Genomic DNA, 26978 nt, shown 5'->3' on the forward strand with positions numbered 1-26978 from the left:
TTTGTGGTGCAGTTTCCTGCCAAAGTGCAGATTACAAGTTTCAAGTTTATTTTAAATTTGCTGTCCCGCCTTCCGGAAACCATCAAAGTGGTTTACACTCTTAACCTGGCAACTCTGTCATGCTCTGTAATACTCTGGAGGAGCTCAAAGCTTTTATACAGGCTCTGTGCTGACTTTTACGTCGGCCCCGATTGTAGTTCTGCCACTTTGGGATCTGCAGCTGCCTCTCCCTGCTGTTCCTCGTCAGCAGCTGTGTCTGGTGAAGGTCCGTGTCTTTTTCTGTTCCTGGATTCAGTGGTCCACTTGGCCTCTCTGGCTGCTCTCATTTTGGCTTTTCAACTGCCCTGAGCTGGGTGATGTTTATATGACTCTTGTTCTGTGATTTATGTGGCCCCGCTTTGTTGCCTAATTAAAAGACAAAAAAAACCCAAGCATTTTTAGGGTCTTTGGCACTTTGATATCTGTATTGCCACTGTATTAGTTTGAGGTGGAGGTGTTTCTTTCATGGGGCTCTGGCTTCTTGGCTGGAGGTGATGGGGAGTTTTGGATTGGGAATAGTGTTGGGGATGGTGTGTGAGCAGGGGTTGGGGAGGGTGTTTGTGTGGACGTGCGTGCTGCTTTGTTGTTTTTTCTGGGGGGGTTGGTTTGATGGGTTCTCTTTGGGAATGCAGTCCTCCTTGATTGGTATTTGTGGTTCCTTGGGTTCTGGAGGAAGACTGTTGAGGCAATAGTATGTCTGTTTGATGTTGAGGGTCTCGGGGGGGGGGGGGGGAGTGCATAGGCTGCAGCTCTCATCCTGTTAAATGTTTTACTATTTTCTCTGTCTGCTGTCTGTGGATCTTTTAGTTATATGAGCACTTTGCGGTTTATTTCCTTGAATGTTTATGGAATCCATTTGCCAGTCAAGCAAAACTAGGATCCTAAATTATTTTAAGAAGCACCAGACAGAAGTGGCATTTTTGCAAGAAATGCATCTCTCAGATTTTGAACATGAAAGTTGAGGAGGGCATGGGTGGGAGAGTTTGAGCTTCCTGTTTTGATGGCAGAAAGCTGGGATGTTTTAGTGCATAAATTGCTTATAGATAAGAATGGGAGATATATTATTTTTGTGTGTGAAATAAAAGGTGACAAATTAATTTTGGAGAATATTTATGCACCAAATGTATACGACCATGCTTTCTTCTAGCTTTTGGCGCTCATAGGTGAATTTGACGGTTACACTGTGGTGCTTGGGGAGGGGGATTTTAATGTAGTCGCTCAGCTACAATTTGACTGTCGGTCCTAGAGTGCCGGCGGCCGCTCATTTTGCTAACAAGGGAGTCAACTTTCTTATGTCCCGATTACAACTATTAGATGCCTGGCATACATTGCACCCCCTGGATTCTGATTATACATTTGATTCTAAGGTTCATAATGCCTATAGTAGATTGGAATATTTTTGGGTATCAGAAGCTGTGTTTTCCTCTATTTCATCAGTTGATATACTACCGCCAGTTATATCTGACCATTCTGCTCTTCAGTTGCAGCTTCAGTTTTGTCTGGGGGTGAGGGATGGGGTGCCTGAACCCGATCCTGTGACAGGATCGTGATTTCCAGGTGTATTTGGAAAAAGTGTTGGCAGGAATTCATAGACACAAATATGCCCCCTCTTACGAGGGAGCCCCCTGGTGCCATTACCAGCTGTGTTGAGGGGTAAAATCATAGGGTATGTTAGCCATGTTCGCAAGCGGAGAGATGCTCGGATCCTGGCCCTTACCATGCAGCTTCAATATTAGAGAAAGAAACATATTGCTACCTTGAGCATTTCTTAACAAGGAGGAAATGTTAAGCTAAATGTTAAAAGCTCTTGTGCCCCCTCCAGATGCTTCCCTTTTGGATTACATCTAAGGATGAGCGCTGGCTCTGGAGTATTTTCCGGCAGTTTCTCTGGAGGGGTCGTTCAGCCCTTATTAGTCTTCGTAAGCTTTCTCTAACTCAGGAGCAGGGCGGTTTGGGGTCCCCAGACCTCTGGCTCTACAACGTGGCTGCACTGATGCGTTGGGTTCATGAGCTTTATAGCCGGACACATAAGTTTTTCCCAGATGACATGTCGGTGGTTTTGCCTGGATATCTGCTAGTTAGTGTGAGCGGTATATTAAATTCAAATAAATAAATGAATAAATCCTCTGTCCTTGCTTCACAATGGCCGGAGCAGAGGCTGGAGCAGGAGCCTTGCTTCTTTGTTGTGCCTCTAAGGAAAGCATGGTCTTGGTGGCAGAAATTTTGGAAGCAGTCAGCAACATCTCTCCATTTTTGGCCTTGGTTGGGAGCCCAGATTTTTAACCTGGACTTTCTAAGGGTGTTTGTCACCACTGGGTATAGAGGATGTGTAAACGATTGGGAGATCTTATAAAACTGGACTCTGCAGTTTTCCCCTCTTTTCAGTAGGTGTGGCGGAAGTGGAATGTCCCTAAGTAGCATTTTTTTTGTTATCTACAAATTCATCATTATTATCAGACTTTAGCGCTTAAGCAGGGGGGTGTTGAAGCCTTATGGATGGAAAAGGTGAACGAGGATTTTGAATCATTGCCTCATCATTTTAATAAATTAAACATTTGGTATAAGGATGGGCAATACGGGAAGACCAGACACAGTTTTGGACTCGCTGGCTAAGGTTTTGTTGTTTGAACTGGCAGTCTCCCTTGCTGGGCTAGAACTATCTAAATTGTGGGTCACTGGGTATAAACTTCTGGCTGGTGCTTCTCCACAAGAAACCTTATTTAAGATCTTACATATAGTATATCTTATTAGGGAACGTGAATACCAAATGTAGCTTTGGACTGATGAATCTGGTTGGCAGTTCAAGATGGGTACATATAACTGGGTACATACTTTTTTGGATTGTTCTTGTTTTCATGAGTTATGGCGGTGGGTTTAGTTTCTCGGGCTAGGTGGTGGGAGGGGAATTGAGTGGACATATGATTTATTTTTTATTGGGCAATTGGGAGGGGCAGGAATTGGTAGCCACAAGGAAAAAATGGATAATTATTTGTGGGGTCTTTACTGTACGTAAGCTTCTTTTACAGTATTGGATCAAAAAAGAACCACTACCTTTCCTTAGCTGGCTCCGTCTTGGGCATTTGACCTGGCATGGAGGATATCACCACCCCGTCCCAAAAAAGACTTTGGACTTACTTTCTGAACCTTTTGTCCAAGGATGATTTGGTTTTGTCTATTGCTTCTTCTGGACTGTCTGGCCTCTTATTGGGTTAGACTGTATATGTTGTGGGAACTGTAGCTCATGTCTTGAAGGAAAAGGGACAGGGAAACATAATTTTTTTTCCAGGTGGGTGGGTAGGTGCGTATATGGTTATGTCTGGGGTTTGTATGGTTGGAGGTCTTGGGTGTTTTACTTAAAAATCTTACAGTGACTGGCTAACTGTTTATGTGTGCCTCTGGATCAGACACAACCAGAAAGCTTGGGACTTCTATTGGTCACTTACTGCTCATGTATTTTTTTTAATTTGTGTACTTCAGTGTGTTTTGTTGTTCAGTTCTTTTGTCTCGGCCATTGACCAGTTTGCTGTTTGCATAAATAAAGGTTTTTAAAAAATCTTGTGTTTGTCCCATACATTCTCCGTGTTTTTTTTTTTTTAATTTTCTTGAAATCTCACACGAGATCTGTAATTTGTCATGGCAGGTTCACCATTGTTGCTGAGAGTTTACAGCAAGTTCGTCAGCAGCTGAAAAAACTGGAAGAACTGGAACAGAAATTCACCTATGACCAAGATCCGGTCACACAAAATAAGCAGAACTTGCAGGACCGAACCAACAGCCTCTTCCGACAGCTGATACAAAGGTAGTCCTTTGGGATTCTAGAGGCCTATGGACTATTTATTATTAACCAGAGATTATAATATGCTTTTTGATGTTTTCCTGCTGTGTTCAGTGTGTCAGAATTTTGTGAGATTTGCTCCTTTCTGGATGAGTTTTTCCTTTGTGATCATTCTCATGTAACCTTATTCACCAAGGCGTGTTAAGCTTTAAGTTTCAAGACTATTTAATACTTATTATACCATCCATTAGAGAAATTTCTGAGCAGTGTACAAATTACGTAGGTGCCTACTTTCCTTCATAGAATAGGCTCCAGATAGGTGTCCCTTATATAGAATTAGCCTCTTTATGCATATTTATGAATGGCGGGGGGGGGGGGGGGGTTGTAGAGAGTTCACCTAAAATATTTGACAGATATACACAACCAAAGTGCCCTTTAATAGGGATGGGATGTTGCAGAGGTAATATGCACAGTCCCAGTGGGCAAGAAAGTCCTGAGCTGTTGCTCAGTGGTGACATCTACTGGCCAGACTCAGGCTGCACACGTATTGGGTTCCAGAGGGATTGGAAAAGGAATGATTATAACAATGAGAATGGTTGGTTGTGAATGGTTCATACTATAGCCAAGCAGAAGCTTGTTCAACTGCGCTGGAAGCACAGACGAGTGGTAGAAAATCACTGAAAGAAAATTAGGCAAAATTTTGTACATTAGTTGACTGTTTATATTAATCAAAAGTCAATTTTTCATGCAGTTCTTTTTTTTTTTAATTTAAAGATTTTTATTGTACAGTCTAAATAACAATCACAGAGAGACTTAGTCTCTTGAACATTTTCAAAATCCTCAACAAACATGCTATGTCAACATCCATTTTTTGTTTTTTTCCCCCTCCCCTTTCTCCCCCCCCCCCCCCCGCCCTCCTCCCTCCTTTCCTCCCTTCCCCCCTCATGCAGTTCTTTTGTGGTTGAAAGGCAGCCGTGCATGCCAACTCATCCTCAGAGGCCGTTGGTTCTGAAGACTGGAGTGCAGTTCACAGTGAAACTGAGGTACCAAAATTCCCTCCCTGCCACATGACCACTACAGCGTCTTTGGACACTGTAGTCTGGTTTGCTGATTTCCTTTGGAAAAAGTGAATGTGAACAGTAAGTACAGAAGATGAAACAAACAAGGGAGAAAATAAGTCTTGAGTTGTGGGGATTATGGCAAGCCCTCTCTTTCTGACTTGTGTCTTCCAAGATTTGTCACTTAGGATGTTTTTCTCTTGGAACATCTCGTCCTAGAAAAAGGAACTACTACCATGGATGGTTAAACCTGGGTTCAGCATATCTGGTGGCGATGCCCAGTAGGACAAGAGTATTGGACAAAACCTTCTACAGCTCCGTGGATTCCTGTTGCTATTGGTGGCAGTGGCTTGTTGGGAAGGAAAGCAGGCAATGATAAGGAGGGTAACCTGGGAGTAATTGAGGCTGCAGCTCTTTGGTCAGGGGCAGGTAGATGGTGTTTTTCGGACAGGAGGGGAAGATGATTTCTCTTCAGCAGGTCCCATTCCTTTCTACATTAGTTGCTGTTGTTGACTGCGTTTCTGAAGCTCTGATTCCTGGTTTATCTCTAATTTAAATAATCTACCTCATTGGTTATCAGTATTTAGCCTCCATTCCAGACTGTGCTATTGCTCAGACTTCGCTCCCTGAGGGGTTCAGGCAGTGTAAAGCAGTGGTCAGGCAGGTAGAACCCAAATGAATATGACGACATATTGTAAATGGATTTTTTTCTCTTTGAAAAGTATATAATACAGGCCTGCTGTCCTAACAGTACTGTGTTCCAGACAATCTTTTGGTTAGTTGGTTGAAGATCAGGTATTTTACAAGGGTTTACCAGACTTTTATCTGTGACAACACTATAGCAAATGGCAGATTTCACTCAACATTTCACATTTTCAAAAGACAAATCAGAGAAGTTTTTTTTTTTTTAATTTGTGTTTCACAGCAACAATAATGTTAAATCAGCCATCTGCACTTGCTTTTCTTTCTAGGTTGTTGGTGAAACTGCAAGAGTTGAAATTATCAGTTGAAAGTGAAAGCTTTGTTTGACAAGTAGGTAGTGGGTTTTTATTTCCTTTTTTTGTTTTAAATATCCACTAGAGAACATGCTAGAAAGTAGAAAACATCTGGCGATAGGACATCTGTCTGATTTCCTAACACAGACATCTTGCCTCTTTTAACTGACAGGAGTCTGGCAAAGCCACAACGTGGGGTAATGTTAGTAATGGAGAAAATGTGTCTGTCCCAATGTTAGGGGTTGTATTTAGTGCTGTCGTCTTTTGTTACCCAGTATCTGGGAAAGCTCCTTCAGTTGAGCATGTGCAGAAGATTTCAACAGACGTGAAATGGTGTGGGTCAGTAAGAGGCCATAGGCTGGAAAGCCCCAGGACCATGTGAAGCTTGCAGACTAGCAGAGCCTCAGTCCCATACAGCAGATACCTGACAGACTGAGTGTCATTGTTCTCAGGATACTTAACTTTTTCACCTAATGTATTTCCCCATTTTATAACATAAAGATGTACAATGCAATACAGTACAGTATAATATAAAGTTCATATATTATGTAATTTACCATTAACTGGTTCACTAAGGATTACAACCAAGATGCAAGTCAAGCGCTATTTTGGTTTGTGTTTCACCAATAAATATTTGCTGTGTCTATTATTGATCTGCTGTGTTTGTTTCCATATTGGAGTTTGCAGATTGGCTGCCCTGTTGTTTCGCGGGTATTAGCCTCCTTATAAACTTGAAAAGGATGTGGAGGTTCCATTTATTCTTTACTGATCCAAAGAGGCTTTAATGTGCAACAGCAGAGCTGCAGATCCTAAGTAACTTGATTTCTCAGCTGCCAGGTTAATGTCGCTGCTGAAATCCAAATAGACATAATAAGGTCCTGTGTCTCAGGAAAGCAGGCCCAGAGGTTTCTGGGGAAAGAACTAAGCATGCAGTGGAAACCGTTTAATTTTTCTTAAGCCTTTTGTTTTCCTGCTTTAATTCACAATTTGTCCTTTGCAGAGATGTGAATGAAAAGAACACAGTTAAAGGGTAAGCATGACCTGTTTGTTGGGATTTTTTTTCTCAAAGTTCACCATTTTTGGGGGTCTTTAGTTTTTGAGATTAATATTTCTTTCCCTTTTTTGTGTTCAGGTTCCGAAAATTTAATATTTTGGGGACGCACACAAAGGTGATGAATATGGAGGAATCCACCAATGGATGTTTAGCTGCAGAATTCAGACACTTGGTGAGGATGTGGTTTTATTTAGAAGTAAATCACTTTTTCTATCGACAAGCAGAATGAGTCAGGGACACAAATGGATAATTTTATCCGACAGTGCTGGGGCAAAATTGCTTCCCAGAGCTCAGAACTATGTGAAGTTCTGAGCATGTGTAGCCCTTCCTGTAAGCAAGGGTGGTCTCAGCTCCTCAGTTTTCTTCTGCTCTGCCCCAACAAAACGTTTTCCTTCTAGTTTATCTTGATCACTGTTAATCTCTTTGGGCACTGCAGATAACTTTTCATCACTTTTTCAAATGTCTCTTTGGTTGAAGCTGCTTTATGTGGGAAGTTTCTACTTCAAAGATCTGTTCTGCTTTGGCAGTAGAGGTCTCAGTCATGTCCTACAAAATTGTATGTTATGCCAATGGAAATATCTTCAATTGTCTAGAGTAATACAAAAATGGAACACACGGTTCATAAAAATGAAATTAGCTTTCTAGATGTAAAGATCAATATAAATAGAGATAAGTTTGAAAACTGATGTCTTTACTAAACCAACCGACCGTAATTCATTACTATCTTATGACAGTATGCATCCAATTCATATTAGGAATAATCTCCCATTTGCACAATTTTTACGTTATAGACGTATCTGTGATAATTCACGGAAATACAAAGATTCAGCTGTCCGATTGAAAGATAAACTCATGGAAAGAGGGTATCCTAGTAAAATTGTGAAACAAGCTTATAAAAGGGCTTTGTACAATCATCGAGAATATTTATTAGAACCCAAATCTCAGGAACATCAAACTGCAAAAGATCAAAAGCGGTTGCATCATGCAGTATACATCTATGGCACCCAGGGTGGCTAATATTATATATAAGAACTGGAAAATACTATCCACCCATCAAATGTTGCTAAACAAAAATGTATGATATCATATTCCAGACGTGCAAATTTAGCAGAGGTTCTATGTCATCCTGATGTTAGAACAAAGGTTGGCAGAATGATAATGACACACGTGGTCATAAGAAATGCGGAGAATGCATTATGTGTTCAGTATGGAGGAAACAAACAAATTTTGGGATAGAATTAAACAAAATTGGGTATATTTAAAAGGAGTGACTTCATGTATTTCAAAAGCAGTAGTCTATATGATTACATGCCCATGTGGCTTACGGTATATAGGTCAGACTAAACGCATGTTTAAAATCAGACTTTCGGAACACAAGCATGCGATTCAATCGGGCAAAACATACATGCCTCTGGCTAAACATTGTATAGAAAGGAATCATAAATTTGAACAGCTACGTTGTCTAATTATTGAGCAACTAATAAATAACAACAGAAGAGGGGATGTTTCTCGTGTTTTACATCAAAAGGAGCAGAAATGGATTTATTATTGCAAACTGTTTATCCAGAAGGTTTTAAACGGACCGATGGAATGGGAAGCATTTTTTTATGTTTAAAAGGTGTATTCTCAGAATATATTATCATCCGAAGAGAGAAAAATTTTTTTTCCATACATGTGTGTATATATATTCTTTATTTTAACTTGTTAACAATCATAAAGAGTGACAATTCCTCATGGACATTTAAGACTTTTTCTAAAGCAATTTCAAACTACACAGTATAACAAAATTCATATTAACCTTCCTTAATGAGGATTGTATCACTTTAAATCTTTCAACAGAAGTGATTGGACAACAGGATATAGTAGGCTAGTTCAGTGATTGGTTGTTTGAAATAATCACGGAACTCCCACTGGGTGGAGCTACTAATGTTGGCGTTCTATATTAATAGCCGCCATGTTCTGAACCAAGGTTCGCGATGGATAGAAAAGAAATACATTTAATTGTTTTTGTATATTTCTCCTGACGAAGAACGCGAAACAGTGGGGTCCCTTGCTGTCGAGAAATTAAGAAGACATCATGGCTGAGCAGATCTTACTGCTCTAGCAGCTCCACGTTTGAGTATTCACTTCGCAACCGGGAACTATATGGGACTGAAGGATTTAAACTAGAGTGAGAACCGGTTACAATTACTTTGGATGGATTGTCTCTGATGGATAGAAGTGACAATATTCCCAGGCTTTAAGATAAGTGGTTTATTTCAACATTGAAAAAAAGATTCTAATCAAGCAATGAATGAATGAATGAAGGTTCTCTGTTTGAATATCGCTTCAGTATATAGCCTTAAGAGGACTGCGAAGTGATCATACATACTTTTTCTTTACTTCCATTCAATACTCTCTGTGATATAATGCACTTATAGTCACATTGATATTTGAAGTAGATCATTAAAACACCCCTCCATCCGTTTTTTATTCACAAGATCTTTTTCTTCCTTATGTAGGGAGTTTTTTGTTACTTGTGGATGTTTTTTTCGGAAAGGAGGAGGAGCCCATGATACAGGCCAATTCAGTGGAGTCCTAATTAATGGTTCCCTGGGCTATTGAGGCTAGTTTATAAAGTATATGATATATATCAGTATTGTGCAATTTCTCACAGAGTGTATAGCAAGAGTGCATTCATGAGTTTTTTGATATATGTTATGCCAATAGCATAACAAAACAGGATAGAACTTCTTCACCATCATCTCTGCGGTGGTGGTGGTATACCACTCTACCCAAGTTATGAAGGGATCATTTCCATCTCTTCCTCAGGCAACTAACTCCCATCTGTGTGTAAGTCCAAAAAGTCCACCTTTCTCTAGTTATTTGGAAGTTCTAAATTCATTCAAAGCTTCACTTGCACAAGATAGCACAAGACTTCAAAAAGTGGCCACACTGCAGTCAGTTTCCTCATCCTCATCGCATTCTCAGCTTACTGCCTATCACAAGATCAGCAAAGCCATGCCAACTGCCATGATGCTCATGACTTCTGCACAGAGTTCCAGGCTTCTGACACCCTACAATCTACCTTCCTCTGCGCAACTGATGGAAGAATCCATTCCTTCTCACCCTACACGTCACCAACATGTTCCTTGTACCTGTTTCTATAGAGATGTTCCCAACTTCTCTTGCAGGACATGCTGAAGCCCTGTGGAAATGATCCCTCTAAAGGGAGCCTACTTTAGTGGTGGATGTACTCTTCGGCAAATCTACATGATGCCCAGTGCCCCTGTGATTTGATAGGACAGACGTCTGAGCCCCTCAACCAGGAAAAGAGGGGCATCACCCAGAGGAGGCTCAAAAATCCTTCCAACTGGAAAGAAGGGTATCCCCAAAACCAACCCTGAGAGTGAAGCACTGAGATGAGAACAGAAAAAAAATTCCAATCTATTAGATGGAAGTAGCAAAAGTGCATTCTGAAATATTTGACCAAATTATTCAGTTAAATAAAACCACCTTCAAAGTTTCTATAATGCTATATGGCTTTGAACTAGCAGAAGAAAAGAAAAGTGAGAGATCAAGAGGCATTGAAAGAACAACAGAGAAAACTCAGCCATATGCAGCACCGTAGTAAGGAGAAATTTCTTACTGGTGCCAAGTGTAACTGGTATCCCTGGGCAATCCAAACAGTCCAGTTCAAGTCTCCAGATTCCCATCCACCAACACTGGTAGAGAATTAAATAACCAGTTCCCATAGCATTATAAGAAAGTATTTATTGTATCAGCACTGAGAAACAGGGATTCAGAAATCAGATTCTGTGTCTAAATTACAAAGCATTGTGCTGCACCTTTTATAGCTGTTCATACAGGAGTGGAAATGTGATCATATTTTTTTTAGCATTATATAGGAGCTTCATCGCCATATTCTGAACAATTTATAATCAATGAATTTGATAGATGGATGACCAACTTAAAAAAGAATTGCAATAGTCAAACTTATTCAATATTTGTACATGGATAAGAGTTCTCAAAGCTGTATTATCCATTTAGGATCTAAGAAAGTGAATTTTTCTGTGTGTAAAAAAAAATAGATTCTGAATCACGGCAGAGATTTGACAAGAGAAGTTCAGCTTAGAGTCCGACATCATGCCCAGCGAACAAATAGAATTTGGGGGGGGGGGGTCCTCTCTGCTTCTTTGTCCCCCACTCCTGTATTCTATTCCCTCCTCCTGAAGGGCTCGCAGGACTCTGCCCCACCCCAGACCTACTTACCCCTAGTTGTTGGGTATAGTATCAAATGGAGATAAAGAAAATGTTAACTAGCATGCAAGGACGGAACCTTATGGAACTTCAGGGACCCCAAGGGATTTGACAGCCTAACCAGTGTTGTTGTCCACATCGTACAGCTCTCCAAAGCACCTTAATTTTTTTTTCCAAACCCACCAAATGTATCAGCTTTCCCCACAGTGGCACCAACAAAGAGGTGAGGTTGCCATAAACATATGGTGGAGTCAGGTACCATCTGTAATTACCTTTATAGAGTTCTCTTGTATATTAGTTACTAAGGAAACCTTGCTTGGGCTTGTTTTATCAGGTCCCAATCTCGGTCATCATGTTGTAAAACCTTTTCTTTCACAGTGTAGAACTCAGGCTATCATATTACAGCTATCTGCAATTCACTTTGCACTCAGTGTCACAGCCAGGGCATACTCACAAATCATGCAGGACAGCACAGCATATCTCACTCGATTACCTAATTAATAATAAAGCGAACACGTTAACACATCAAATTCCAGGGGATTCAGTGCTTCTAGTTTTTCCTTTGATCCTCTCTTCATCCTTGGCTACACTTCTTTTACAGTTCTGATCATAGACACCCAACTTACTAGTGGTGTACTCTTCCCACCTTAGCAATACCAGCTACTTCTGCTTCAGAGGCCTCATATCGAGCATGGTGACCTCATTGTGACAGCTATCATTCTCAGGGCACTTGGTCAGAAGACTGATTAATTTGAAGACCTACCACAGGGACAATGGCACTTCTAGATTTATCATGTTAACTACCAACTGCAGAGAAGTTATATGGTCCTCACTTCATATTTTTGCCACACATTATTATTTGGAGTTTTACAACATTTTGTAGCCTTTGGTCAAGTGGTGCTTGCCAATTTGTCCTTATGAGCTAACAATTCTCTCAATTGTTCATGTGGGCTGCTGTAAGTCTAAATCAAGTGAGGCTGGGCAGCCCTACGCTTTGTACCCGCTTGCGTGCCTGACTCAGTTCTGCTTGTCAAACAAAGAAGCAATGTTGCTCACCTGTAATAGACGTTTTCCATAGTCAGCAAGATTGATGAGGCACACAGTTGTTCCCGCCTTCCCATGAGTTGTTTCTTTCCTTCTATAGCTTTTAAACTAGCTGAGCAGACTGCTTCTGCTGCACATGCTTGGAACTTTACACAAAATACACTAAGTTCTGAGCTCTGGGAGTGCAGTTCCATCCTGGCACTGTCGGTGATGTCACCATTTGTGTACCTTGTCAGTCTGCTGTCTATAGAAAATGCCTGCTACAATTAAGCACTATTGCTTTCCTTGCCTGTTGTCCAAATGATTGTTGCACTGTGGTGTCAGGACACTCATATAGTTTGGCAGGGATACTATCCTGTAAACTATTTCTGGGCTTAATTCGGTAAATATTTTGCATGTATTCTTTAAATACATGTGTACTGTTAAAGAATACAGATACAATATTTTGATCTGCCCAGTTTGCCAGCAACTAGTAGCTAATGATGTTGCTCCAGTTTTTACTCCCCCCCCCCCCCCCCCCCCCCCCCCCAAGGATGGTCTCGATAGAAAAATACTTTCTAAGAACAGTAGCAGTGAAGTCCTCTGTGGCTTGTGTCTGTGACAGCGGAATCTCAAAACAAATCCTGTGAGCAGTATAGGATCTAGATTACCTTAAATGCCCTTGTATACACATACTTGGAAATGCAATTTGTCTTTTGGTTTCACCTAATCCTAGTTTCTACTGCATAATATTTAAAGAATGAAACTATGTGAATGTATTTATTTTGGCAGCAATTAAAGGAGCAGAAAAATGCAGGAAGCAGAACAAATGAGGTAAGTTATAATCTTTATAGTGCTTTTTCTAATAAGCTGTGGTTGGGATGATCTAATACTGTGGTTCTCAATCCAGTCCTCAGGACACAGCCAATTAGTCTGGTTTTCAGGTTATCCACAATCAATATGCATAAGGGAGATTTACAATTCACTGCCTGCATTGTATTAAAATCTACTCCGCTTTAAAGATCTGATTGACCAGGCTTAAGTGGATTTATCGTTCAAATCTATCTCATGCATATTCATTGTGGGTATCCTGAAAACCTGACTGACAGAGGATTGGGTTGAGAATCATTGATCTATTGTCATTGATGAAGCATGGAATCATCCATTTGAGGCCAGCGTGAGCAGTTTAAATAATGAGAAGGTGTCAGACTTTTGCTATTAACTGATTGTTTAATTTCCAGAAAAAAAACTGATATTGTATTATTTATAGTGGACTTGAGCACATACAAGAGCATTTTCCCCCTAATTCTATAAACTTGTACACACCAATTTGATGCTTAGCACACAGTTACACATCTAAGTTTAAGAATACTATCAGTTACGCACGTAACTTAATTGTAAAATTAATTGCTAATTGGTGTTAATTAGCACTCATGAGCAGTTGTGTGGTAGCTGTCTTTAGTTGGTATACTAGAAATTGAGCATACAAAATCATAGCATGCAACTGCATGGGGGTGTGGACTTTGGAGGAACAAGGGCAGGGGCATGACTAGCTCTTACGTGTGCAGGTTATAGAATACTATGAGTTAAGCACCTAACTGACAGCAGTTACTCCTGAGCATTACACCAGCTATTAAGCTAACATAAATGCTCACACCTAAAGTTAGATGCGCAACTGCGGACTTACACTATTATTCTGTAATGGCAGTTTTGTGCGTAATTGCCAATATAGAATTCAAGCTTAGCGTGCATCATCCCAGCACCAAACTTAAGGTGATCTGTAGAGAATTATCCCTTTATGCACTCAGGCTTATAAAATTGCCTAGGGTATATACACATAAAACATGGAAGCATAGGAGTACAGCACCTGTTTTTGTGCAATATTTGGGTAGACATTCCTAGGGCAGGAGAATTGTGGAGCAGAAACAAGGTTGGCACTTATTTTATGAAACAGACGCACATTTGCCTGTTTTTACTGGCACATACACACAGTTAACACCTACCTCAGAGCAGGGGCAACTGTATATGTCTTTCCTGCCTAAGTGCCCTTATAAAACTACACTCCGCCTATACGGAAAAATATGTATAAGGGAATTCTCGGTTTCAGGGTGGTCCATTGATGACTTCACACCCCAGAATCCTGACAGAATATTTATTTTTCTCCTGGCCTATCCCCTCTTCGCGCAGTGTATTCATTCTCTTCAAGAGAGGAGCAGGCTGTCTTGGAGGGGAGGGGGGGAGGAATTTCTCAAGGACCTGGTGTAGAAGATCCTCAAAGCAACCAAGCAAAAGTGAAACACTCTGCAGACCTCAACACAAACACCAGCATGAAGCAGAGGTAGTCCAGAGAGGGAGCAGACTCGGTGATCAATAAATCTATTCATGGAAAGCCTTGAGTCTTCTCCTTCTCTGGACTACCTCTGCTTTGTGCTGGTGTTTGTGTAGAGGACCCTCAAGACAATCACCCATACAAGTATGGGGTGCTAGTCTTTCTGTCTTGAGGTTGTACCCCACTGAAACACTTTAGTACTCCATACGTGAATTTTATCTGTGTCTGTGATCCATTTGAAAAATCACCAGCCCTTTGGATCAAGGGTTTCCTGGGTACAAGGCAAGCCTATTCCCTCAGATTTAAAGTCTCTCTTTTCTCTGGCATCCCTTGCCACACAAGTCTTACCAGACAGGAATTAGCTTGCATACTATACCTCATCCAGTGGTCCTTGAGGCTTCTCTCTTATTGCCTCTTCAGCTTTGAGGGTTCAGGCTAAATAGGCCCAAAGGCTGAACTTAAAAACCCACAGTCCGCCTGCAAAAATGTACCACATACTCGCTCTAGGGGCCTTTTAGTTAAATAAGGGCAGGTAGAACTCTTGCAGCTATCCCAGAAGGGGGAAGCTCTAACAAAATAATGCATACCACCTCAGAGCTGCTAAGTGGACCCAATTTAAGAGCTGATAGTCTGTGAACCCTTCTGCAAGTTTATCTACATTGAACTGTGAAAATTGTTGAAGTTCAGAGTACCGTCCAACAAAATATTCAAGATCTGTGATTGTGACATCTTCCCTATTGCTTAAATTCAGCAAAACAACCAGCATGCTGAAGTAACTTTTTTTTGAAGGGCAAATGGTCCAAAGCCTACCGAACTGCTCCTATGAGGAAGCTCCTTGGTGCAAAGTAGAAATTTTTCAACTGTTTCCTAGTCATTTCATCTCATTTTCCAGCTTTTGTATGGCTTGCTTTGTATGAAGAGCATCACTTGGTAACTGCTTGTCTGTATCTCTGAAAGGCACTGCAAGAAAGAAGGTGAACCTTTTATTGTTCTGACTTGTACAAATCTTTGCAAATACTGTTTGGTGATGCATTGAGTGTTATAAATATGATTATCTCCCAGTTGGTGAGAGGTTATATGTGTGTGCTCAATACAACCTAGCTCTCAGAGAACGAGTCCGTTCTCCTGAGGCTAGAGTAGCAGACTTGGATTTGCTGAAGGAGACAGAGAGGTACATAGAGGAGGCTTACAGGGATGTTGTAGAGAAATTCCCCCTCTAGCCTGGCAGCCCTGTGCTGCCTTGGAGGAGGGAAGGTCTTCTAAAAGGAGAGCATTACCCTGGTGAAGTAGGAAGTAATCTGTAGCCAGGACCTGCCTACCAGAAGATGCAATATCTGCTCGCAATGAGGATATGTTTCCAGGGACTTTTGCCCAGGAGGGAAGGGTTAGGACAGCTGTTGTAGTTGGTGGTTCGATCATTAGGCATGTAGATAGTTAGGTGGCTGGTGGACATGAGGTTCGCCTGGTCACTTGCCTGCCTGGTGAAAAGGTGGCAGATTTCCCTCGTCACCTAAATAGGATTTTAGACTGTGCTGAGGAGGAGCCTGCTGTATTGGTACGTGTGGGTACCAATGACAGAGAACATTGTGGGAGGGAGGTCCTGGAAGCCAAATTTAGACTCTTAGGTAGAAAGCTGAAATCCATTTCCTCCAGGTTGGCATTTTTGGAAATGTTCCCTGTTCTACATGCAGGACCCAAAAGGCAGGCAGATCTCTGAAGTCTCAATTTCTGGTTGAGACGATGGTTTCGGGATGAGGGATTTACAGTGACGTACCAAGGTGGGGGCGGTCTGCCCCGGGTGCACGCCGCTGGGGGGGGGGGTGCCCACGCGCCTGTCGGCTCTTCATTTTCATGCTCCCTCTGCCCTGGAACAGGTTGCTTCCTGTTCCGGGGCAGAGGGAGCATGGAAATGAAGAGCCAACAGGCGCGCGGCACCCCCCCCCCCCCCCAGCAGTGTGCACCGGGGGGGGGGGGGGTTTTTTCGCCGGGGGGGGGGGGGGCGCTGCACCCGGGGGGGGTGGGGCGCATCGGCGATCCGCCCCGGGTGTCAGCGCCCCTAGGAACACCACTGGGGATTTAGATTTGTTAGGAATTGGGCAACATTTTGGGGAAGGGGGAGCCTGTTTCAAAATGATGGACGCCACCTCAAACAGAATGGAACCAGGCTGCTGGTACTAAGATTTAAAAAGGAAGTAGAATAGGGGGGAAGCTGACAGTCACCCAGGAGCACATGGTTTGGTGTGGAGTATCCAAAAGTATTATTGAAATAGGACACTTAAGGAATCCCAATAGGGAGGTTTCAACAATGGTAATAGAAAGCTAGGTGTGTTTATGGGGAGAGCAGTGAAAAGGATGCAAATTACCCCCGTCAACTTCTAAGCAGCTTGTAGATGCAAGAAAAACCCCCCACAATTTGAAGTGTGGCTCTACAAACGCCAGAAGCCTAAAATTTAAGATGGGAGCATTAAGAGTATATAGATATAGCACTAAATGAAGAGATATATATAATAGGCATCTCAGAGACCAGGTGGAATGAGGACAATCAGTGGGACACTGTGTTATCAGGGTACAGACTATACTGCAATGATAGACTGGATCAAATTAGGGGGGGGGGTGTTGTGCTATATGTTAAAGAGGGAATTGAGCCAAACAAAATAAACATTCTACACAAAACAACCGCATGGAATCATTATGGATAAATGCCTTGTGTGAAGGGAAGGAGTATACTGGTAGGGCTGTATTACTGTCCACTAGGACAGAACAAACAAAGATAAGGTTTACAGAAATTAGAAAAGCTGAAAAATTGAGCAACACTATAATAATGGGTGATTTCAATTACCCCAGTATTACATCAGGGAGTGCTAGGGAGGTAAAATTCCTAGATGTAATAAATGACTGCTTCTTGAAGCAACAGGTCCAGGAACTGACAAGAGGGGGAGCTATTTTAGATCTGTCCTTACTGGAATGTAGGGCATAGTATGAGAGATAATGGTGTTGGGTCCCCTGGGAAACAGTGATCATAATGTAATCAAATTTGAACTGCTATCTGGAGTGAAGTCACCAAGGAAATCTACTGAAGCAGCATTTCATTTTCAAAAGGGCGGCTATGTTAAAATGAGGAAAATGGTTAAAAAAAAAAAAGCTAAAAGGATCATTTGCAAATGTAATGACTTGAAATCAGGCATGGATGCTGTTTAAAAATACCACCGTGGAAACCCAGACCAGATGTATTCCATGTAGTAACAAACGACAACCAGCATAGTTAAGTTTGTATTAGTTATTACAATGTATGTTTTTGTTTTTATCAATCATTTTTGTTAATTTGGATTTTATTATTTATGTATTTTATATTCCCTGCTTAGATTGTTGAGATATAGCGGGTTATAAATGAAGTTTTATTATTATACAAATGAAGAGAATAAGTAACATAAGCCACTGGCAAGTTAGATGCAAAGCATTGATAAAGAATATTAAAAGAGAATATAAAGAGAAACTTGCCACAGAGGCAGAAATTCATAGTAACAACTTTTCAGGTATAGCAGAAGCAGAAAGCCACAGAATCATCTTGAAATATCCATAAGTATTATTTGTGAAAATGACCAGAATTTGGTCCCTAAAAACTCTCATAGCCATTAAGCTCTTCCTCCAATCAGTAATATTCTCATCAGCCTCACACCTAGAGAAAAATGATAAAATCACACACACAAAATACAACATGAAAGACCCCCCCCCCCAAGAGTGCCAGTTCTTATTCCCAAACAACATAACTACCTCCAAAACACAGAAGACATACAAAGTAGGGAAACAATATCAAATCAAAATTCACTGCAATAACACACCAGAAATTTGTTATCTTCCAATCCCAGTTGGCTACACAAATGGCCATCTAATGGTAAACAAAAAAAGACACTTTCAGAGCATGAATTGAAGAAGAAAAACTAGGGATTCTGTTTATCATAGAAACTTGGCTGCAGCAGATCCCATCCTGGATGACCTATGCCCTCCAGACTACAAAATCTTGCATATGATAAGGAAGAAAAAAAAGGGAGGAGGAGTAGCCATGATATACAGAGTGGAGGAGGAGTGGCCTAGTGGTTAGGGTGGTGGACTTTGGTCCTGGGGTACTGGGTTCAATTCCCACTGCAGACACAGGCAGCTCCTTGTGACTCTGGGCAAGTCACTTAACTCTCCATTGCCCCAGATACAAATAAGTACCCAAGCCACATTGAGCCTGCCATTTTTTATTTATTTATGTTACATTTGTACCCCGTGCTTTCCCACTCATGGCAGGCTCAATGCGGCGGGCAATGGAGGGTTAAGTGACTTGCCCAGAGTCACAAGGAGCTGCCTGTGCCGGGAATCAAACTCAGTTCCCCAGGACCAAAGTCCACCACCCTAACCACTAGGCCACTCCTCCTCCACTTTGTATATCATGGCTACTCCTCCTCCCTTTTTTTTCTTCCTTATCATATGGCCGTGAGTGGGAAAGCACAGGGTACAAATTAAAAAAAAAAGCAGAACAGGTATATATGTTTAATGCCCCCCAACTTGAGATACAAGCCTACAAAATACAAGATGACTCCCTAGAAAACCAGCTGTGCTGTGCCCTATTTTACCATCCCCCACCCCCACCCCATGAGATAGCAAACAGCACAACAAGACTTCATGGATTTTGTATCCAACATATGTACAGTGGTAGAAATAAGTATTTGATCCCTTGCTGATTTTGTAAGTTTGCCCACTGACAAAGACATGAGCAGCCCATAATTGAAGGGTAGGTTATTGGTAACAGTGAGAGATAGCACATCACAAATTAAATCCGGAAAATCACATTGTGGAAAGTATATGAATTTATTTGCATTCTGCAGAGGGAAATAAGTATTTAATCCCTCTGGCAAACAAGACCTAATACTTGGTGGCAAAACCCTTGTTGGCAAGCACAGCGGTCAGACGTCTTCTGTAGATGATGATGAGGTTTGCACACATGTCAGGAGGAATTTTGGTCCACTCCTCTTTGCAGATCATCTCTAAATCATTAAGAGTTCTGGGCTGTCGCTTGGCAACTCGCAGCTTCAGCTCCCTCCATAAGTTTTCAATGGGATTAAGGTCTGGTGACTGGCTAGGCCACTCCATGACCCTAATGTGCTTCTTCCTGAGCCACTCCTTTGTTGCCTTGGCTGTATGTTTTGGGTCATTGTCGTGCTGGAAGACCCAGCCACGACCCATTTTTAAGGCCCTGGCGGAGGGAAGGAGGTTGTCACTCAGAATTGTACGGTACATGGCCCCATCCATTCTCCCATTGATGCGGTGAAGTAGTCCTGTGCCCTTAGCAGAGAAACACCCCCAAAACATAACATTTCCACCTCCATGCTTGACAGTGGGGACGGTGTTCTTTGGGTCATAGGCAGCATTTCTCTTCCTCCAAACACGGCGAGTTGAGTTCATGCCAAAGAGCTCAATTTTTGTCTCATCTGACCACAGCACCTTCTCCCAATCACTCTCGGCATCATCCAGGTGTTCACTGGCAAACTTCAGACGGGCCGTCACATGTGCCTTCCGGAGCAGGGGGACCTTGCGGGCACTGCAGGATTGCAATCCGTTATGTCGTAATGTGTTACCAATGGTTTTCGTGGTGACAGTGGTCCCAGCTGCCTTGAGATCATTGACAAGTTCCCCCCTTGTAGTTGTAGGCTGATTTCTAACCTTCCTCATGATCAAGGATACCCCACGAGGTGAGATTTGCGTGGAGCCCCAGATCTTTGTCGATTGACAGTCATTTTGTACTTCTTCCATTTTCTTACTATGGCACCAACAGTTGTCTCCTTCTCGCCCAGCGTCTTACTGATGGTTTTGTAGCCCATTCCAGCCTTGTGCAGGTGTATGATCTTGTCCCTGACATCCTTAGACAGCTCCTTGCTCTTGGCCATTTTGTAGAGGTTAGAGTCTGACTGATTCACTGAGTCTGTGGACAGGTGTCTTTCATACAGGTGACCATTGCCGACAGCTGTCTGTCATGCAGGTAACGAGTTGATTTGGAGCATCTACCTGGTCTGTAGGGGCCAGATCTCTTATTGGTTGGTGGGGGATCAAATACTTATTTCCCTCTGCAGAATGCAAATAAATTCATATACTTTCCACAATGTGATTTTCCGGATTTAATTTGTGATGTGCTATCTCTCACTGTTACCAATAACCTACCCTTCAATTATGGGCTGCTCATGTCTTTGTCAGTGGGCAAACTTACAAAATCAGCAAGGGATCAAATACTTATTTCCACCACTGTATAACCCACCCAAATGTTATGTTGATTGGTGGCTTAAACCTGCACCTCAGAGACCCAAATGATGACACCAAAGACTGCATTAACTTCTTATAACAGTGGGACTTCCAGTACCTTCCGGCTACAACAACACATGTTAAAGGATATGCCCTGAACCTGATAGCATTTAAATTAACAGAATCACACCTTCTCAAATCAGAGGACATCACATGGGAAGAAGCAACTTGGTGTGATCACTACAGGCTAACCCTAACCCTCAACTGTAGAGAATCTTCGAAACAAATTAAATCACCAGCCAAGACCTATGAAACACGTGGAAAAATTGTTAGCACACAATTCTGGTCAAGAATGTATAACAACCAGTGGCCGTCACTGAAAGAAACGGCTGTCTTCATAATAGAATGGGAAAAAACGATACTTGACAGTCCTAGACGAAATCACACCAGTACGAACGAAAACGTCAACCAGGAGTAGGACAGCACCTTGGTTCACTCTTATGTTATGTTGCCATACTGGGTCAGATCAATGGTTCATCTAGCCCAGTATCCTGTTTTCCAAACAGTGACCAAGCCACGTCACAAGTACCTGGTAGAAACCCAAATTATGGCAACAATCCATACTACAGATCCCAGGGCAAGCAGTTGCTTCCCATGTCTGTCTCAATAGCAGACTATGGACCTTTCCTCCAGGAACTTGTCGAAACCTTTTTTAAACCCAGATATGCTAACCGCTGTTACCACATCCTCCGACAAAGAGTTCCAGAGCTTAACTATTCATTGAGTGAAAAAATATTTCCACAAGCCCAGTCCAGTATGCTATTATTTCCTTCTTCCCACCCCTCCCAGCATCTCCATTGCTTATCCCCCAGTCTCCAAATTCCTCCTCTCCCCCCTTGGCTTTTGGTTATATGATGTTTACCTTGACTTATTGCACTTCAGCGATCTCTATCCTCAACCTGATCTGTGACTAACTGTTGTGGGGTGGGATGAGTGGCTCTGCCGGGAATCAGGCTGCTGTCTCAGTCCTAGGCCATGGCACACCACAGGAAGCTACAGGTTGCAGTATGAGCCAGGCCCACAGATGGTGTGGGACGACTGTGAGTTGTCAGCTGATGAAGTGGTTCTGTGCAGCTGATGAAGACACAGCCCAACTGGGGTGCACTTTTGTCTTGAGCAGCTTGCTGTACAGTTGTTGGCCCTCAACTTGCCGAGGGTTGCACCATAGCCCAGAGCAAGCTGCAGTGTTGGAGCACTCTTTGTGAACCTCCTCCGGCTGCACATGGAAGGTTGCAGCACCAGTAGGTCAGGCGACTTCTAACACGGCTGGCACATTCATGTGAGGGATTACCCCTTGCTACAGATCTTCGAATCAGCATGAAAAAGCTGCTTTTGGGGTGACCGCTGAGCGCTTAGTGAGAGTTTTCATTTTTGGCGGGAATGTGCGAAATGACCTGCCGAATGCAGGAAACTTGGCAGGTATGCCTCCTCTCTACACTGGTATGGTCCTGAATTCAGGATATACTGAATACAAGGGTCCTGAAAGGATCTTTTCATATGTATATACACACATATAGATATAGGTATTTCTTTAACTTGATATATCAGTTAAATAAAACTACATCTAAGCAATGGATAGTATTGGGTGGGAGGGGGTACAAACAGAAAACATGATAAAACAAATCAAACTTAAAACAGAGATGCATAAGGATAAAATTAGAATAATGATAGAAAGAAATGTTAAACACTAGGCTGGGGAAAACAGTATCAGCAATTATAAATGCCAAGGTAATTCCATGCACACCAAGGTCTGTCCCAGTTTGTTAAAATCTTGGCTTTTTGTAAGGCTTATGAATCAATTTCTTAAACTTCTTTGACACTCTCATTCCAAATATAGGGCACCTTTTTCAAAGCAACGCTAGCTTAGCAGTGTGCCAAATGCAATGAAGCCTATTCAGTTCCTATGGGCTTTGTCGCATTTGTCGTGGGGTAATCACTACCGTAACTTTGAGGCATGGAACTGCAAACCACTGGTCCAAATACAGTAAAGGCTGTCTTTAAGCCAATTCTAATGTGATATTTTGCTAAGGAAGGAATCACCAAGAGTTTAGCTTGAGAAGAGTTCTGGACACTAGATGGTGCTATAGGTATTTGGGAGGATGTCAATTAAATACAAATATTGTAATACGTCACAAAACAGCAACACAAACAGACATTTTGAAGACAGTAAAAGAAAAAAAAAAAGAAATTTGCTGCATTACATGACCAGTCCAATATGGAGGAGTAGTCTAGTGGTTAGAGCACTAGTCCTGACATCCGGAGGTGGCTGGTTCAAATCCCACTGCTGCTTCTTGTGATCGGGCAAGTCACAAACCCTCTGTTGCCTCAGGTGCAAAATTAGATTGTGAGCCATCCAGGAACAGAAAAAAACCCAGTTTATCTGAATGTAACTCACCTTGAGCTACTACTGAAAAAGGTGTGAGCAAAAAAAGTATTATTTTTTTTATCATAAAGGAACTGCACCAACCAGGAAAAACAGCCTTACTCACCTTGCCATTTTCCCCTTGAATCATACCCCCCACCCCCCTTCCCACAGTTTTCCTTCACGGCCCACACTAACCTATCCATCCAAGTTTCAGCCCACAATTCTGTACATTCCAGAGAAGATTGCAGCAAAACCAATTAAGAGAACAGCATATAAAGTCAAAAAGCTTTCATAAATGTATCTTGTTCAAAATCGAGCTTGTAGTTCTTGGAGGCAGCAATTGGATATAAGGAGACCAAATCAAAAAGAAGTATATCCTTTATTTGAAAGTGAGACATGCGTCCTGGGCTTCCCATAATATAAGCGTGTGGGGCTTCAGGTTGCACCTACATCTGGAGCACACTTTTTTTCCCCCTACTAAAATAGCTTTCCTTACCAACAATTTTTGTTCTTTCTTTCTTATCTCATTGTCATTCATATATTATTAATTCCAGGGAAGCTCAAGGATGAACTTTTAAAATGCGCTTCTGCTATATGGTTCCCCTACGTAATGGTATTTACTATTGATGTTTGGCTCACAACGGAGATTGACATAGACAGGTGGGAGCATATTCAGGGGTTCTTTAACTAAATTGCGGTAAAAGGGGGCCTGTACTGGTGTCAGCAAGTGTTTTTGATGCGCGCTGAAGCCCCCTTTTACTGCAGCGGGTAAAAGGCTGTCTTTTCTCAAAAAGAAATGTCCATGTGGTAAGTGAACCACTTGCCACATGGCCATTTCGGGGGGGGGGGGGGGAGCTCTTACCACCACTTATTGAGGTGATGGTAAGGGCTCCCACGCTAACCCAGCAGTAAATGGTGCGTGCTGGAGGTGGGAACTAACGCCAGGCTCCTGTGGTAGTTCCAGATTGGCACGTGGCAAGCCTGTTGTCACACACCAGCCCTTTAGTAAAAGGGACCCTTATTCACTGAAGAGATGGAAAAGTTCCAGTTTTTCTATGTGCAAGATTCCAATCACTTAGGGGGCAATTCTATAACTTGGCACCTCCAGTTAGGCACAGTAATGCCTCATTTCAATAATGTCAAAAATTAATGAGCACTTCTCTACTAAAAAATATATTCAAAACTAATAAATATAGTAGAGGATACGAGAAAAATACGAAAAAAATACAATATATTGCAATCTCATACGCGGGTGAGTCTCATATATATATAACGGCTAGTGTCACTTCACTCCCTCGGTGAACCTATTGCCGTAGAATGTTATAATCATAGACTCTTACCCCCGACCTACCAATGTCTGAAACCTTTACTAATTATTCTTTTATTCTTAACATTATATGTAAAGATCAGGCAATGTGTTACTTATCTTAGCTTGTTCCTAATGGGTGTGCTCACAAACCCCGACAGGTAGCCTGTTTCGCAATTCTTGCTTTGTCAAGGGGGAGCGCTTCACCTCATCTGTCAAGATACAAGCTTGTATCTTGACAGATGAGGTGAAGCGCTCCCCCTTGACAAAGCAAGAATTGCGAAACAGGCTACCTGTCGGGGTTTGTGAGCACACCCATTAGGAACAAGCTAAGATAAGTAACACATTGCCTGATCTTTACATATAATGTTAAGAATAAAAGAATAATTAGTAAAGGTTTCAGACATTGGTAGGTCGGGGGTAAGAGTCTATGATTATAACATTCTACGGCAATAGGTTCACCGAGGGAGTGAAGTGACACTAGCCGTTATATATATATGAGACTCACCCGCGTATGAGATTGCAATATATTGTATTCATTTCAATAATGACATCTGTGCACCAAGATGCCATAGTGTAAACCCAAAACACCTGAATTTAGGTGCAACCATTTAGACCAGGTCAATGGCAGGTATAACTGGCTCACCTAAGCACAGCATGTAACTTACAGTATTCTGCAAGTTGTGTAAGTTGTGCATATACGTTGTGCACTGCTGGACTAATTTGGAGTGAAATGAGCTGCCTGGCACAGTAAGTGGAGCGACGCTGGAAAGAGTGCAGTGACAGTGTTCTTCAAGATAAGTGCGGGATGGGCTTTATTTTTTAAATTTGGGATATTTCTTTCTGGCTGGCCAGTCCTTTTCAACTAATTAGTGTGTAGAATATTTTTTGAATTTTTTTTGAATAGTGATATATATATAATAAAGCATTTATATTCTAAGTATAAAAGAGGATTTTTTGGAATCAATTGTTTTTTTTTTCCATTATCAGGAGTTTTTTTACACCGATTCTTTTTTTTCCTCTTTAAAACCAATGATAAGAGCGGACTCCCATTATGGTAGAGAGTGATAAATTTGTTGCAGATTCCCCTATCGGGAGATTTGAAGTTTCAGTTATTTAATTTATGGTGTACAGAATCAAAGAATGTAAATTCTTTTTGTGAGTTGTAAAGAACAACTCACAAAAAAACTTCAGACCGCCCAAAACACAGCAGCCAGACTGATATATGGTAAAACACGATTTGAAAGCACTAAACCCCTTCGAGAAAAGCTGCACTGGCTCCCAATCAAAGAACGGATCATCTTCAAAATATGCACACTGGTCCACAAAATCATCTACGGCGTAGTCCCAGGATACATGACAGACCAAATAGATCTACCAACTAGAAACAGACTCAGGTCAGCACGATCATACCTAAGCCTACATTACCCAAACTGCAAAGGGCTAAATAGAAAACAACTTATGTATCTAGCTTCTCCTACATAAGCGCACAACTATGGAATGGACTCCCGTATGCTGTGAAAACAATATATGACCACCTAAATTTCAGGAAGTCACTAAAAACCCACGTCTTCAAAAAAGCTTATCCCAACGATCCCCACACCCTGCAACACAACACAATCAAAGATCGTACTGGACAATTTACTATCCTCTTCCTTGGCCCATGACGACTGATTCACCTCTATCTCATCTGACCACAACACAATCTTGTATTTGTTATCAACCGAAATGGCAAACGCCTTTACGGTACTTTGTAAGCCACATTGAGCCTGCAAATAGGTGGGAAAATGTGGGGTATAAATGTAACAAATAAATAAATAATGAGCAAACTATTTGTTAATAAGGTATTGGGAAAGCGCAGGGTACAAATGTAACAAAAAATAAATAAAAAAATAAAATTAGACAGTTTGTATAACAAAACCTTATAGACTAACCAATTTATTATGGAATGAAGTTTTCAAAACCAGAGTCCACTTTGTCAGTTGCATCTCCAGTCCTCAATAACCTTGAAATCTCTAGGGATAATTTGAGAGCAGGAGACTTGCTCAGCGGCAGTTGGGACCCAGTCAGTAGGAGGAGAGTGCTAGTATAGAGCACAAATGGCAGGTGCAGGCAGACCTGAGCTGTGTTGGGGATAGACCCTCTAAGTGGCCATGGAGTAACCCCAGGAAGGTGGCTAGGCATTTCGTGACAATGCATGCTCACGTAATTTGAACATTACCCCAGCGAAACTGTTCTTTGATATACATAAATGTTTAGGGTTAATTTATGGGCATACATTCATATTTATAAAGTAAGCTCATAAATGCATACCCTTCCTTAACTTACTTCTAGGAATGCTGCCACTCGATTGGAATAAACATTATTTGCATGTTCAGGCTGTCTCTACATAACATTGTGTACAGTTCTACAAGAACCTATTTCTCCACATAAAGCACAGCTTTATGGTGGTGATCATA

General features: G+C 41.7%; 1 protein-coding gene across 1 annotated transcript in view; it reads left to right on the forward strand.

Annotated features, from left to right (window-relative positions):
• Positions 1-26978, forward strand: part of STAT1 (signal transducer and activator of transcription 1) — a 150537-nt gene that overhangs the window by 40774 nt on the left and 82785 nt on the right. Inside the window, 7 exon segments of the mRNA XM_030208870.1 lie at positions 3680-3838; positions 4765-4857; positions 5844-5868; positions 5870-5904; positions 6868-6897; positions 7000-7093; positions 12976-13017. Of these exon segments, the coding sequence (XP_030064730.1) occupies positions 3680-3838; positions 4765-4857; positions 5844-5868; positions 5870-5904; positions 6868-6897; positions 7000-7093; positions 12976-13017 (478 nt within the window).

Source organism: Microcaecilia unicolor, chromosome 7 (assembly GCF_901765095.1).
Source record: "Microcaecilia unicolor chromosome 7, aMicUni1.1, whole genome shotgun sequence".
In the NCBI taxonomy this organism is placed as follows: domain Eukaryota; kingdom Metazoa; phylum Chordata; class Amphibia; order Gymnophiona; family Siphonopidae; genus Microcaecilia; species Microcaecilia unicolor.